This window comes from Pinus tabuliformis, chromosome 5_1 (assembly GCF_031772625.1).
Source record: "Pinus tabuliformis cultivar Carrire ecotype Pingquan chromosome 5_1, CPIR1, whole genome shotgun sequence".
Classification (NCBI taxonomy): Eukaryota; Viridiplantae; Streptophyta; class Pinopsida; order Pinales; family Pinaceae; genus Pinus; species Pinus tabuliformis.
Genome location: NC_142305.1, coordinates 450,549,539 through 450,561,686, shown reverse-complemented (window position 1 = coordinate 450,561,686; position 12,148 = coordinate 450,549,539). Strand labels below are relative to the sequence as shown.

General features: G+C 37.9%; 1 protein-coding gene across 6 annotated transcripts in view; it reads right to left on the bottom strand.

Annotated features, from left to right (window-relative positions):
* LOC149165433 (putative complex I intermediate-associated protein 30) overlaps positions 1-12,148 on the bottom strand; it is a 240,653-nt gene that overhangs the window by 57,881 nt on the left and 170,624 nt on the right. For 2 of the 6 annotated variants that reach the window (XM_089432308.1, XM_089432310.1), the window contains exons 5-6: positions 5,185-5,265; positions 4,935-5,002 (exon numbers count right to left, since the gene is read on the bottom strand). The exons of 2 other annotated variants lie outside the window; for them this stretch is intronic. In XM_089432308.1, the coding sequence (XP_089288434.1) occupies positions 4,935-5,002; positions 5,185-5,265 (149 nt within the window). The remainder of the gene's footprint in view (positions 1-4,934; positions 5,003-5,184; positions 5,266-12,148) is intronic. 2 more of the 6 variants (XM_089432307.1, XM_089432306.1) reach the window with 1 other exon arrangement.

Genomic DNA, 12,148 nt, shown 5'->3' with positions numbered 1-12,148 from the left:
AACATTGAATGCCATATTATTGAAGATCATCCAAACCCTAACTTATAGCAGCCCATCTAGTGGTCTAACCTTAACATGCTTGAACCTTAGCATTTGGCAAACTCTCTATCCATCTTTAGACCTTCAAAAACTTATCACCTTCAGCCCTAGTATTAGCATACTCTTTTCGGTGATTTAGAGAAGCCTCCTTTGTGGTTTAGGTGTTAAAAAATTAAGGGTACCAAGGAAGTGTTTCCTAGTGCATTAGCCATTTTGCCTAGGAAGACACTTTAATTACCTTTTTGGCATATGAATTTATCGGTTATATTAAATTCATGAGGAAAAAGTCACTTTATGTGGTCCATGTACTAGGTACTTTATATTACTGTCACTTTATGTCTTAAAGTGACTTTATGAGAAAAAGTACTAAAGCACTTTCTAATATTAAAGTCACTTTATATTTTAAAGTTCACTTTATGTGGAGAAAAAGTACAAGGTACAAAACTAAAGTTATAAAGTGACTAGAGTCATTAATGAGGGGGAACTCATTAAAAGGAGCTCAAGTGAGGGAATGATCTCCACCATTGATCTCATGGGTTGAGCCCTTGATCAATAGGGTTAGGATTCTCCTATCTAATGAAAGAAAAAAGGGAGAAAAGGCTGTTGAGAAATTGAAGGGCAATATAAATATTTGATTTCTCTTTAACTATGACAACTGCTTGAGATATTATTTCTGCTTCTTATTGTTTATATGAATTATTATCTTCAAACAGTTACCAAAACAAGAAGATCAGAATACACAAGTACACAACATATTGGCAACAAGCCAGGGCAAAAACCTCTCCAATCGTGAGAGGAAAAACCCTTTGAACTCTTTCTTATAGAATCTTTATTGAGAAATTACATGACCCAAACATTGACTCAGAAATGCCTTCAACATCAAATGACAATACCTCCAAACATGTACCCAAACATAATGTATCCTCCTGCAGATCTGAACAGTATATCTGGTCTGAGCAAAATGCATGTCAGTCAACAATATTGGACTCGGATAGGCTCTTCTAGCCCCATGCTACCTTCGCACTTCATGTAGACCCATCACACACCTTAATAGGCTCTTGATCTGAGATTTGTGATGCCAATGTAATGACTGTTCTAGGGCAGCGAGAACAGAAGTTTTCGTTTCAGAACGTGAGCATATATGCTAGGAGAGTTAGGGCTCTTCTAGCCCTACGATGACTTCAATTTATTCGGTAATGGCTTCCTTCGTCCAACTGCAGCTCGTATGGACCTTCAACCCAACTGTATACACAAGAACTGAGATACCCTAACCCGGATCAGAATGCTGCAATAGAGAACAAGCTTGTGGATGAGGGAACAGACCTCCTCAACAACTGCGGCTATCCTCATCATCGAGTACTACCTCTATATCAGTATCATCCTCTGAAAGCTCTCAGAAGTACTCTCCAACTCCTGTCATGTGGCGGGAAGCACCACTGTCAACATACCAAATGCTAGAAGATGCTCTACTAGTAGCGGGGAATGCACACTCCCTCTGAACCTGTATGGCAGGTGATCCTACACTAGTGGCCTCACAAGCTATGAACCCAAACTCTCGATCAAAGCTCTCTGAGAAGCTCTCTATCTCTACAGAAGTTTTCATGGGTTTGGCTTTCCCTTTCTTGTTCTTCTTCTCTGGACACACAACAGCATAGTGTCCCAACTTTCGACAATTCCAACATTTGACTTTGGAATAGTCCTTCTCCTTGTTCTGCTGCTTGTCTTTACCTTTGCCTTTGCCTCCACGGTTGGAAGCTTGCTTCTTTGCTCTACCCTTCTTGCCTCTTGCTAACAATGCCACATTGTCATCCTCCTCCACTTGTTTGGCAGCCTCAAGATGGTTCTTTTTTATCTCATTCTGAATGCAATCATCCCACAACCTCTCCCAATCAGGAAGGTTTTCCCGGGCAACAATTTCATCCACAAAATTCTCCCAAGTCTTGGGAAGACCATTCAAAGCAATCCTCACCAACTCAGTGGGTGCAATGATCTCACCTACGGCTGCCAACTCATCTCTCACTGAAGTGATCTTTGTGAGGTATGTTGTAGCACTGTTAGTCTTAGCCATTTTAATGGCCTTCAATTTCTCCTTTAGGACCATTTTTCTGTTTTCATTTGAGCTCTAGTAAAGACTGATCAAGGTTGTCCACATCTCATGTGCATAAGTCTTTCTTCTCACATGAGGAATGACATGGTCTTTGATTCCTTCCAAAATCAATCTTTTTGCCTTAGCATTCTTTTTGTTAAACTCTACCAACTGTACAAAGTCAGCAGGTACTACTACTGGGTTTTGTGTGGTATTTACCATAATGCCCCAGACTTCTGCTTCCTCAAAGATGCTTTGGATTCTCTCCTTCCATGCACTGCAGTTGTTTTTCCCATCCAACCTGTCTTCCACTCTCAAACCCAAAGACATGTCTCACTGTTCTACCAAACTGAAATTTTCAAATTTGTGGTAAAGTTTTCTGTTTTTTGCGTAAAAATCAGCTTCTAATTTTCACTTTGTTGTCCCAAACTGCACTTTCAGCCAACCAATCTCTGATACCATGAAGAAATTTCAACCCCCACTCCAGTTATCAGTTTTCCTTATCACTCCATGCATTTAGTTTTAAATCCGAGCATGATAAAAATTCTAAAATCTGGAAATGACAAGATTTTCTGAAAACGCAAATTTAGATATTTCACAACTGCTGAAATAGCAGAAATAAAACACAGCAAAATTATGACAGCCACAGAAAATAACACAGTGATTTTTGGTCAATGTGACCCTGGAGGAACCCCCTACAACTCTTGGGGAAAACTAGTTTGAGAGCTCTTCTTTATTTCTGAAAATGCTTTTACAGAGAAACTGAAATACAAAGTAAAAATTCCAGCAACCACAAATTACAACTTATCTCGATTTTCGTGCTTGAACTCCACCTCGAAAATTGTGCCAATTAGCAAACAACCAAAACAGAATTTTTTCCAACAATAAAACAGCATTAAATGTTATACGGCCAGCCTCGAAAAACATGCCCAGAACTTGTTGTACAGACCGTATAGATTTCAGCGGTACGACTGCCTCGAAATTCGTGCGCTTGTTGCTATCCCTCTTCCTCGATTTTTGTGGTGTCCCTCTTCCTCGATATCTGTCTTTCTCCTGTTATACAATTTTTCCATGGGATGCATGCCAATAAATACTGCTGCTCAGATTTGTTGAAATGTCTTCTTGCTGCTCTCCTTCACTTCCTCACTGCTCAAAAATTTTCTCCTTGCTCTCTCTTCTCTTTCTCTCAAATGTTTATGAAAGAATGAATGATCTTTTCATCTTCTCTTCTCATTTTACTCTTTAAATGACCTCTTGAGTTACCCTGAGATCTAATGGTTGAGATTCATTTAAATCTAGAGATGAGAATAAATGTGCATTTAATTCTCACTTTCTATTTTTTAACTCACCCACTTAAATAAAGACCCACTTAGCCTTTTATTTCCATAGTCACTTTTTCACTTTCTAATTCTTCATTGACTTTAATAAAGTCACCTTTAAATTAGAATGTAACTTTACCACTTATAAAGTCATTTTTAAATTAAAATGTAACTTTACCACTTATAAAGTCACTTTTAAATTAAATTGACTTTACCACTTATAAAGTCACTTTAGGAGAAAAGTACAAATAAATTTGGACACTTTTCCCTAGGCCAAAGATCAAAGCCTTAGGGAACCACTTGTCCTCTGGTACCCAAATTTTAACACCTCTCAGTTAAGTCAAGTTTTCATCACCAACCCCCTCTCAGAATAAGTGTGTGTTCAACAAACATAAGAAGATTGAAGGTAATCAATAATCAGGTATTGTCAAACTTTTATCATAATTGTTTTTTTCATAGATAGGATTTCTACTGCCATTAGAATCTCTCAAAAAAAATTGTTTTATGCTCTGTTTCTTGAATGAAATCTTAAATAGCATCACTCTTTGAAGATCTATGTGTTTTGAAAAATATAATATGCTTCAGGAAAAATACGTATAAGCATGGGTTTTTTAACTACAAAACAAAATTATATAACTATGGTACAAACAATGCCTACCCACTCTTATCTTCCCATGGAGACTTATAGGATTGTTAAACCTTGGGTTAATTTCTATTGTATATGCAGTTGAATACTACTAACATCATTTAATGTTTTTATTAGATAGCTGTTAAATACTTGGACAAGTGACATCATAACTAAGTAAAAAAAGTTTCAAATCTATTCACTTACAATTGCTCCCACCTACCAGCCATATCCAGATCTCAGTATGTGATAGGATATGCTTGTTGATTCTTTGTTTAACTCGGCTGAACTGAGGCAACTGTGCATCAATAAATCCTGTATTTAATGTGTAGCTATTTTTCTGTAGTTCCAGACATTTGACCTTTATTATTGAAAAATCTGTTCTTGAAATTAAACTAGTATTTGCAACTTGGATCTTATCATATGAATTAGTAATCCATTAGCTTGTTATAAAATTTCTTCAGCTAGAACAAGAAGTTGAGTCAGCTTCTAATCAAATTGTAAGCACAGAGCCTTGTCAATGTTTATGAGAATGAAGATGTGGATGTGCTTGCCTTATCTGGCTTGATTCCAGAGAATCTAGTTTTTCAGCAGAGCTTCTGTGCGAATCGCTGCAAATCAAACTACAGTTAATATAACTAAATATTGAAAATGTTATGAATACTGAATGTTCTTAACTTTAGTCCAGTCCTGCCAGTAATGATGAGACTATTATTCAAACAAAGATAAAATATTAAACATATTGCTTTAACTCGAGCATCCATATGAAATTTAATTGACGTTGAGTTAGAATCTGATACAAGTACCAAATCAAATAGTATTTAGATAGTGAACCCAGTATATTTCAAATTCGAGAAGTACTTACCTAACATGATAGACATGTATGTTATATCCAATTAATAATGTAGAGGAAAAATCCCATAGAAACCAAAACTGAAATGCATAATTGGAGCTACCATGAGCAAGTCTTGAGATATGGATTGGAGTCATTTTAATTCTCTCTCCTATGATCTTATATAAATTATGCGAAACAAGACAGACGACAAGCTTCATCCTTTGATCTTTGCTTTTGGTTTCCTCATTATAAATTTTGTTGGTGAGAAAGCTTGACTTACAGTTGATATGTAGCAGCGTCCATCTCCTCTAACCCGTAAAGCTAACGTATCGTATGGGTCCAAATCAAGGTAGCCTTCAAGCTGCAAATAAAAATAATCAGGAAAACAGAAATATTGTGTTTTAATCCAAGGAAAAACAGTAGAAACATACAGTCGAGAATGATTAATTTTGGTGTAGTTTTTGGCTTTGGAAGGGATGTTCAAGTTGATATGGAAACCATTTTCAGAAAACCTACATATGGAAGACACAAACCCCTTTAAACTGCTGGGTCCTGTTCACATCAGATTTGCCTTCTGTTGCCCTAATATTCTATGAGGATTGTCCTACAGTTTGAAGACCCTGCCAAAGTAGGTTGAGAGGACTTTGGATTTGATACGTATACTTTGATGCATGGTCATTTATGGATTATCACCTTGGTGGCATCATCAATCCATGTGTTGGAGGCTTGCATGTTTGATCTTGATGAATCATTAGCCTTGATGAGGGTTTTGTATACATGATTATACACTGCATTGAGAGGGAACCCGTCAACTAAGGGCTCTCCCTAAATATTAGGGTTTATTATTATGTGGCTTGTCTGTTCATGGAGGTAGTGCATTGGTTTGTTTTATCATGTTGGCATTCACATTGTATCTAGGGCACACGTCTTGGGATCCTTGATGGAGAAGTCTATCTCTTGAGGGACGTGTCACTTGTGCACATATTCTTAGAACAACCTCTTCTTTTAACCATGGTTTTGGAGATGATGTCATGGTCTAGGCACTTGATTTCACATTGTGGCACATACACTACTTATTATATGCTCATCTTTAGAGGCCACACCAACCTTGGATGCACATTTTCCTACGTTGTTCCACTCTTTTGGCCTCTAGATTAACAAATTTTGGTTTGTTTGCACATGGATCCATGCCTTGGCACACCATTAGAGGTCACCCTACCCTCGGAGGTTGTTATAACAACCAAAGGAGCCACCATTGCACTCATATCCATGAGATACATTGTTTGAGGAGTTCCGGTGGCTTTCCAAATGGATCCATGCTCTTGGTTGTAATGTCCCTTCTCAAATAATGGGCAGAGAGACGACTCACTAGCTCATTTTCAACTCCTGTGATATAGAGTCATAATGGAGGAATTAATAAAAGGGGGCCACTTAATAAATAAATGTCCACTTTATAAAGTGACAATAATAAAAGTGATGGGAAAAACAATAGAAAAGCAAATAAAAATTTAAGGAGGGAAAGAAATTCAAATTGGAGAAAGGAGGGAAATTGGGAAAAAGGAAATTAAAAGAGAGGAAATTGATTTCCCTCTCACCATTATGCAAGTTTCTCTTTGGAGTTCGATTTGGAGAGTTGGGGGATTCAGCACTTCAGTGGACGAAAAACCTTGGAAGGAGAACTAGTTTCAGGCTTCAGCGGATAATCATCCACCCTAGCTAGTATTAAGGACGGGTCATTTAGATCCTTCATCGGGATTCATTGTGTAGTTAATCTGGCCCCTATCAGAATCCGGAATGGATTGTTCTATATGCAGGGATAGTTTCTCGGGCTAGTGATGGACATCTAAGAAATTGGGCAATCGACCTGACTGAGGATGGAGCTTCTCTAACTCGTATAGCAAGTTCACTTACTGTTGGACGTGAGTTTCCAGTTCTAGGTGCAATTCCAAGCACCTATGGGCGAGATCATATTAACTGAGCACAACCCCCTTTAGACTGGTTACAATCTGTGTGAGTGTGCACTCATTTGGCCCAAGACCAACGTTTTAACAGTGGATGCAGCCTATGTCACATGGTTCGAGTTCGAATTCGAGTTCGACAACGATTAAGTTCGATTCAAATTCGAATTTTCTGATCAGGTTCGAATGAGGTTCGGCATTAGGTTGACTATACATATTTTTCAATATATATATATATATATGACCTCGGTCTAATGGAGCAGGAATAACCTTGTATAATGGACGTTGCAAAGATTGAAGGATTAGACATTCTCGGCATATCTGTTTTAGCATACAAATCTACCTAGACATATCACAATTGCACAACTAGTGATCTCGACATACCTGTGAGGATCTCAGCTGAATGGAGTAGCAAAGATCTAGGACAAAGGCACAGTGTCAATGGATCTCGCATAGCAGTCTTGGCATCAAGGCCTCAGTGATACTCTTGTAGAAGTCTAGACTCTAGACAAAGAACAACAGTGATAGAACCTCTCTCTCGGCCTAATAAGATTGATGTTAGACGTTGTTTCAATCACATATATATACATACATACATATATATATATATATATATATATATATATATATATATATATATATATATTACAATTGTGGCACAATAACAAAGCTGCAGAAATGATCATTCTCGGAAGATACAATCCCTGCATAACAAAAAGCCACAGTAACCATTACAGTCTCGGAATAAATGAGACAGTAAGGACCTCAGTATAGTAAGGAATAGTATCTCATCTCGGTGGATCTATTTCTTAACAGTCAATGTATATATATATATATATATATGTAATGGAAAGATCTTTGGATCCCTCACTATCTTTACATGATCTCACTGTCTCGGTGTAAGAAAGATCACAATGATCTTGCAGTCATGGAATACACTCTCGCATGATCACAGTCAACATGATGGTCTAGAGAACAGTGAAGAAGGTAGGATAAAACAGTTATCATGGCTGTCATTCTGAAGTTCTCAGTGCATCATTAAAAAAATCGAACCCTAAAAAATTCGTTAAAATTCGCCTTCAAGTTCGTTCAGGTTCGTTGAGGTTCATTGAGGTTCGAGTTCGTTCAGGTTCGACTTGAGGTTCGAATTTCAAGTTCGGTGAACCTGAACGAATTTCAAATTTTTTTCAGGTTTGCCGAATTTCGAACCTGAACCTTTAGGTTCGCCGAACCTTGTGACATAGGATGCAGCCTTGCGAAGCTCTGGGAGAGTATTGGCTCTATTTGTATCAGCGTGATCACATATTGAGGGACCAGTTGTCATGTCGTGGTCGTAGTGATGACTGGGGTGTTAATTTTTCCAGGGCACTTCAGCTACAGTTCTATGCCTAAAATCATGATCATTAACACATGGAAATACCTCAACACTACTACTTTGCACAAAAAAATAACATACATTAGTGAATTGACTAGTGCACATGACAACTTTTAACTTTTAACCTACTACGTGTTATATTACAAACTTTAATACAACACTCCTAGGGCTCTCATACCAGGGATCATGGCCCTTACATACAGCTCTGATACAAAGATACAACTACAGCTTGGTGTCAACAACTATGACCACCAATCTACCCTAAACAAGATGCACTTGACCTACTTGTTTATTGTGCACACACTCAACCCTTTCAGTCCACATACCTTAAACAAATCTGGCAGATCCTTTGCCACCTCTTCTATTGATCACTACCACTGCATCACCAGTTGTCCAATCTGCCACTATCAACCCTCTTGTTGCTCCAACAGTGCCTAAAATTTGGCTCATTGATTTGCCCATTTGCTGCTCTCCTGCTCCACTAGGATCATTAGCTCTTAGGGATTTCATCAAACTACCCTCTTATTAATGAAATGCCTCCTTGCATTTACTAAACTAGCGCACACCAATCTGCCTCCTAACATTTCATTGACACCTTCAACGATCACTGTACATGAGGTCTTGTAGGCAATGTCACAGGGTTCGTCGAATTTGAACCTTGAGGTTTGAAATTCGGCGAACACCAAAAAAAATTCAGATTCGTTCAGGTTCGCCAAACTTGAAATCTGAACCTAAAGGTTGAACCTGATCGAATTCGAACCTCAAGTCGAACCTAACGCTGATTTGATGAAAAATTTTGAGGTTTGCACTTATGGATTATAACTACCTGACATTATTGACTTTTGTTTTAAAATTTTGAAAATTGAAGATGTTCTCCATGATTTTGCAAAATAGTTATATTGTAATTTGTATGTTTAAATTTTGATTATGTTTTAATTTTGTGATTTTTTCAAAGATTACAAGTATTTGACATTATAGACATTCTTTTAAATTTTGAAAATTGAAAATTATGCCATTTCTTTTTGCATTTGCAAGTTGCAATGGTGTATGTTTATATTTAACTAATGTCATTGACAATTAGATGTTATTATGATTAAGTTATTCATGTATGTTTACTAATCAAAATTCTTACTAATATGCATTAATTGATTGATTTTGATTTTTTATTATTTTATGTCATATATAGATAGAAAAATATGTATAGCCGAACTTAATGTCGAACCTCATATGAACCTCATCAGAAAATTCAAATTTGAATCGAACTTAATCATTGCCAAACTCAAATTCGAACCTGAATCATGTGACATAGCTTCTAGGCTTCCCACTTGTCAATACCCTGGCTATTCCAAAAAGTAGCTCCTAGGGCACGTTAGATTTTCCCTCTCACTGTGATAAATCAGTCTTCTTTTCACTCTTCTTAGGGCATACAAAACTGCCCATACACAATCAACACTTTGATTGATCTAGGGCTTCCAAACACAGTTGTTCATCATGTATGAACAGACCTCCTCTTCCTTCACTATGCGAGCCCTTCTCACTATCCCATCTGCTCACTTCACAGTACATGCTATGACGTTGAATATTGCCCTCTTGAAGATCAGACTACCCTTACAACAGTGCGGTCATGCCTACTTCACATAGGGTCTCGTCCTCCATTTTATGCATTGTTCTTGAGCGATTTTAACAGAGTTTTAGGACAGTCCTGTTGGAAAATCAAGAGACTTATGTATTATAGATGATTTTCCTTAACTTAATAATTACTTGTGATATGTGTTGCCCATTTATTACTTTATGGGATCTTTGTTCATCGAGCAATTACCAAAACAATGAAGATCACAACAATACAAAGTACACAAGATATAGGCTCCAAGCCAGGGAAAAACCCCGCCAAGGGGAAAACCCAGAAAAAATGCTTCTCCTGTTCTTCCAAGACCCAAAGACCAAAGCCAACAACCCTACCAAGCACCAAGTCAGCCGCCAACAAGATCTTCTCCAAGGCAACTTCCAATCTTCGACCTACTGCAACTTCGTCCCAAAATTTCGGTACTGCAATTGCTCCTCAGAATTTCGGCCTTGCAATTTCAGCCTCGTGCAACTGCAGCTTCACAAAAACCCTAGCTTCGCACGTGTGGACAGAGAGAGAGAGATCTAGCCCAAGAAACTTTGATTCTTCCTTCTTTTCCTCATCCTTCTTGCTCTTCTTCTCCTTCGCTATTGCAGATCGAACTTGTGACGAAAAAGTGCTCCATATGAGGTCGAGCTCCTTGTATTTATAGCCTTCTTGAGTGGTTGAATAGCCCTCCCTTAGGCCGACTTGATCTGCTCTTGGGCTGACTTGGTCTTGGGATACAAAAATGACTTTTTCTTGATAAAATAAATATTTGTCTTTATTACAACAAGTCCAAATGGCACTATTTGCACATGACCAATATTATTCTTTATCCTAGAAAGACCTAGAAAACCTAAAAGCACGAAGAACATGCTTTTGACTCAAACTTGAGTATGAAACCCATACTCCAAATAAAATATAATTTCTGTTTACTTCTTCATGAAGAATATACAATGTCCTGACTACAATTAGGCCATTATGAAGACCGAACCTTGTTACAATTTTCAACACCCCCCCTTAACTAGGGAGTCTCATCCTTGAAGCATTCTCATAAGAAGAGTCAGATTGACAAACCATCTTTTGTCAAGCATCTTTATCATAACCAGCATTGTCCTTGAAGGTCTTAACTAGACAAGCTCATCCTTATTCGAGAGCATTCTACTGGGAGGCTTTACGTGAGTTGCCACACTACCTCTAAGGCACATACCCCATCCGAATGTTCACCGGGTATGTCCTTTTAAGACTATTCTTATCTTGGATTTCCAAACCTGAATCTTCAAAGAATATTGATCCTCTTCGACTACTCTTATCTTAGATGACCCACCTCATCCTCAAAGAGTATCAGTCAAAAACTTATTTTCCTGGATTTTACAATTCATAAGAAGTCTCAATCTAAGATGCTCATCCAATCCTTCGGACTTCATTCTTTCTTTATAGCCTCCACTAATACTTACAGTTATTAGTCCTAGTCTAGTGCATGACCATAAATACAAGAATTATCCAACATCACTCGCCCTCAATTAGGGAAGAAATGTCTACCAAACCAAGCTTACCTCTCAGGTACTCAAGCTTCTTGTTTGGTAACGCTTTAGTTAGTATGTCTACTACCTGTTCATCTGTATGTAGATAATGCAGCGCCACGACCCCATCTCATACCAGGCTTCTAACATAGTGGTATTTATTATTTATATGCTTTGTTCTAGCATGAAACACTGAGTCTTCCATTAATCTTATGCAACTTTCATGATCACAATGTATTTGTGTAGGGCTAAGCAGTCCTTCAAACAAGACTAATAATAACTTCCTCAGCCAAATTGCTTCCCGACAGACTTCTCTTGCAGTAACATATTCATCTTTAGCACTACTCAAAGCAATGGTATCCTACTTTCGGCTCATCCATGAAAACATGGAAGATCCTAGGTTGAAGCATCCACCTATTGTGCTTCTTCCATCTATCTCATTGCCACCCCAATCTTAATTTGTATATCCCATAAGCTGGATTTCATTAACAGTATACTGGAGGCAGTGATGTATAGTTCCACACAGATATCTTAGGATATGCTTGGCTACAATCTAATGATCATGTTTTCGCTCTATTGCACACATTTTGTCAAAGTTCCAAGGAAGCAGAAGTGTCAATTTTTTCAACAAGATCGGGTCATCTACCAACAATTTACATGTCATTGTAAACCCATTTTGCAAGTTATGTAATGTAAATGATCCTAGTAAGACCTTCAATCAATGTTCCACCAAGACTCTGGGACGGGGAGACACGGGTGCGGGGAGACGCACAAAGGGTACG